The sequence below is a fragment of the Mus caroli genome, chromosome 2, assembly GCF_900094665.2.
Source record: "Mus caroli chromosome 2, CAROLI_EIJ_v1.1, whole genome shotgun sequence".
Lineage (NCBI taxonomy): Eukaryota > Metazoa > Chordata > Mammalia > Rodentia > Muridae > Mus > Mus caroli.
The window spans coordinates 170,725,089-170,728,017 of NC_034571.1; the positions used below are offsets into that span (position 1 = coordinate 170,725,089).

A 2,929-nucleotide genomic window follows, 5' to 3' on the forward strand; every position below is an offset into this window, starting at 1 on the left:
AAACAGGCTGTACTACATGAGACCACATCCGATAGGGTGGCACAGACTGAGGGGCACATGAGATTCTTTAACCTCTTCTATCCGGGTTCGAGTCCGAACCAGGCGGGGAAAAAACCAGCAGAGCTGGCTTCGACTGGAGCGAAACCGCAGATGTTTGATCAAGGAGGTTAGGGCCAATGGGGAACTTTGCAGAACCTAGCATTGCAGAAGGTAGGGTGGATCCTTGCTCCGCTCGGGGTGGAGTCTAATAGGGAAGGGCGGGACCACTTCGTGCTACTGCTGGTCTAATAGGTATCAGGAGAGCTCAAAAGTCTCATGGGTGGGCAGGCTGTGAAGCGGGAGGGGCTTAGACGCAAGCTCCGCCTCCCAGTGGTGCGTATTTTGCGGTGCAGGAAAGCAACTAAGTACGCGCGTGCGCATAGNGCGCGTGGGTCCTAAAGAGGTGGTGTTTCGTGGGTTATCTTTGCGAATGGGCTCCGCGGCCTAGCGCCCTGGTGGCCTTGCAAGAAGCCTCCAAGGAAGGCGTTCTCCGCCGAGGTGAGGGCAGTGGCGATGGCAGCCGGCGGTCGGGTGGGGGAGGCGCGTCTTCTTGGGGCCAGGAGCAGACAAAGCTCCTTTGTCTCACCGCGCAGCCGGCCCGGGCTGGTTGGAGCCGCCTGGAAGCCAGGCACTGTCAGGACCCGGGAGACTCGGGGAAACCTCCGGTGTGCGGTNACCAGGGCCCACATTCTGCTCTGGTCTCTGCAGCGCCTCGGCCCTGAAGCATGGCAGCCATCCCTTCCAGCGGCTCGCTCGTGGCTACCCATGACTACTATCGGCGTAAGTAGCCCCTCGCCAGCCCCGCCCAGGGCTGGCCCAGGGCCCTGTGGCTGACCCGCCTCCCCTTCCCAGGACGCCTGGGCTCCTCGTCCAGCTGCAGCTCCGGCGGAAGTGCCGAATACCCTGGGGACGCCGTGCCCCAGTCCCCGGGTAAGTGCAGAACCAGCCAGCGGAAGGGCAGAGTTCACGTCCTAAGGCGGGGGTGGGGTGGGGGATGGGGAGCGTGGAGAGGGACTTGACCCCATCGTGACCCTTCTTTGCTNCTCAGGTCTTCCCAAAGCCGACCCGGGCCACTGGTGGGCCAGCTTCTTTTTCGGGAAATCCACCCTCCCATTCATGACTACAGTGTTGGAGTCTCCTGAGCGGTGAGTCCATCTTCCATGTGGTTGTGGGGGTGGCCCCAATTAAAGCAAATGCTGACCCAGTGACCTATGCTCTCCCTACAGCTCGGCAGAGTCCTCCCAGGTCTCCAGAAGCCCNATGACCTGTGGCCTGACTCCTGAAACCATGAAGCAGCAGCCAGTTATCCATTCTGGCCAGACCAACCCCAGGGCCCCTTCCTGACCAATCAGAATCAGCAGCCTGCCCAAGCTGAAGTGGTGCTAGGCCAGAGCCTACCCTCTCCACCCTCTAGAAACTAGGAAGGCTGAACAACAGAAACCAGCAGGAGCTGGAGAGAGCCCCCTCTTCGTTCACAGCACTGAACTTTCCTGACCCCATAACTGTGTCTTGGCACAAAGCAGAAAATAAACTCACAGCAGCCACCCTCCCCTGGTATGTTTGAAACATTACTGAATCCAGCCTTGCTTCCTGCTGGATGCTATACTGCTCCCAGGCTTTCCTGACAGATCCTTTGAGACCCTTCCCAGTGATACCCCTGCATCTGGTGAGATAACCTCTTAAGTGGTCCTGGCCCCAGGTAGACAGTCCAGGGGAAGCTGGGCTTCTGGCTGAGTTTGGGAGCTCTCAGTTCCTACACAGGAGCCTGGTGGGCGATCTTGGGTCAGGCCCTCCCCACTACTTGCTGCNCAGCTGGTTCCCCAGGGTTGGGGATACTAGCTCAGACTGAAAGAGGATTCCAAACACAGGAAGTCTAGCCTCTAGGTCAGAGGGCGTAGGAGCTGAGGGGGGTGGCTGAAGTGGCAAGGTTAGGGTGGAGTCTTAGGTGTGGCTCAGCAAGCCTTTCTGCTACCTCACCTGGTAAACAGCTGCACTCTCCCCAGGGAACTAAAGCCTGTGCCTCTGCTGAGCCTCCCTCATGCCTGCCCTCAGGGTATCCCGAAAGCTTGTGGAAGGCTGCCCTTAACTCCTAAACAAGTAGTCNGGGGAGGAGGNTCTTTGCACCTTTGGTGGACTCAGAACAGGAAATGAGTTTTACTTAGGCCAGATGAGGCCCACAGAGCTGCTCCTTGTCAGCTAGAAGCTAGGGACAGCCAATAGCTCCAGGCTGCAAGGAGAGTGGTTCCATCTTCCCTTCCCCTTTGTGGATTCTCTGAAGTCTTGTCAGATGTACAGCTGCAGCTGGCAAAGCTGAGAAGTGAGTATTTTAGTGACTTGCAGAAGGGTTAGAGAAAAGTTGTAGAGAATAATCAGAAGTATAAAGAATGACGTTAAGATGATAGTAAAGGAAAGATTTTGGGATCTACTCTTGATCTTGAGTGATAACCCTCTGAAGAGATAGGCCTAGGGCTGGTTATACTGTAGGTTCTGGAACAAGCCCTGCAATCTCAGCAAAGCCAGGCTGACATGTTTACAAGTGCTGTGTTGATTCATACAGTGCTGTCAGGCACCTGTGTTTGTTTGTGGTGCCAGGACTTTGTTCTCAGAAAGTATATTCAGGTCAGGCTGCTGTACCACAAGGTTTTTGCCAGGAGCACCTGTAGGTTTGGGTAGCTCCCTCTTTGAAAAGTCCCTGAGGCTTCTAAAAGTCAGCCCTTCTCANCGTAAGGCATTCTAGGAACCAGGCCAGTTCTTCCCACAAGGCCTTGCTACGATGATATCACCCTTAGTTACTGTAGTAGTTACTCAGTCTACCTGGAGCTGAGGAGAAAGCTCAGGTGGCAAAGGCTTGCCTTGCCAATGAGAAGACCTGAGTTTGAATTTTGGAATC

The 2,929-nt window shown here is 55.7% G+C and overlaps 1 protein-coding gene across 2 annotated transcripts; it reads left to right on the forward strand.

The window, feature by feature from the left end:
• The first annotated feature begins 332 nt into the window (after positions 1-332).
• Ppdpf (pancreatic progenitor cell differentiation and proliferation factor) lies at positions 333-1,588 on the forward strand. 2 transcript variants are annotated; one of them, XM_029484433.1, is made up of 5 exons: positions 333-537; positions 633-819; positions 892-969; positions 1,088-1,184; positions 1,266-1,588. In XM_029484433.1, the coding sequence occupies exons 2-5, from the start codon at positions 765-767 to the stop codon at positions 1,381-1,383; spliced, it is 348 nt and encodes a 115-aa protein (XP_029340293.1). In that variant the 5' UTR covers positions 333-537; positions 633-764; the 3' UTR covers positions 1,384-1,588. The 2 variants fall into 2 exon arrangements, with proteins under 2 accessions (XP_029340293.1, XP_021010238.1); XM_021154579.2 differs by having other exon boundaries at positions 748-819.
• The last annotated feature ends 1,341 nt before the right edge of the window (positions 1,589-2,929 follow it).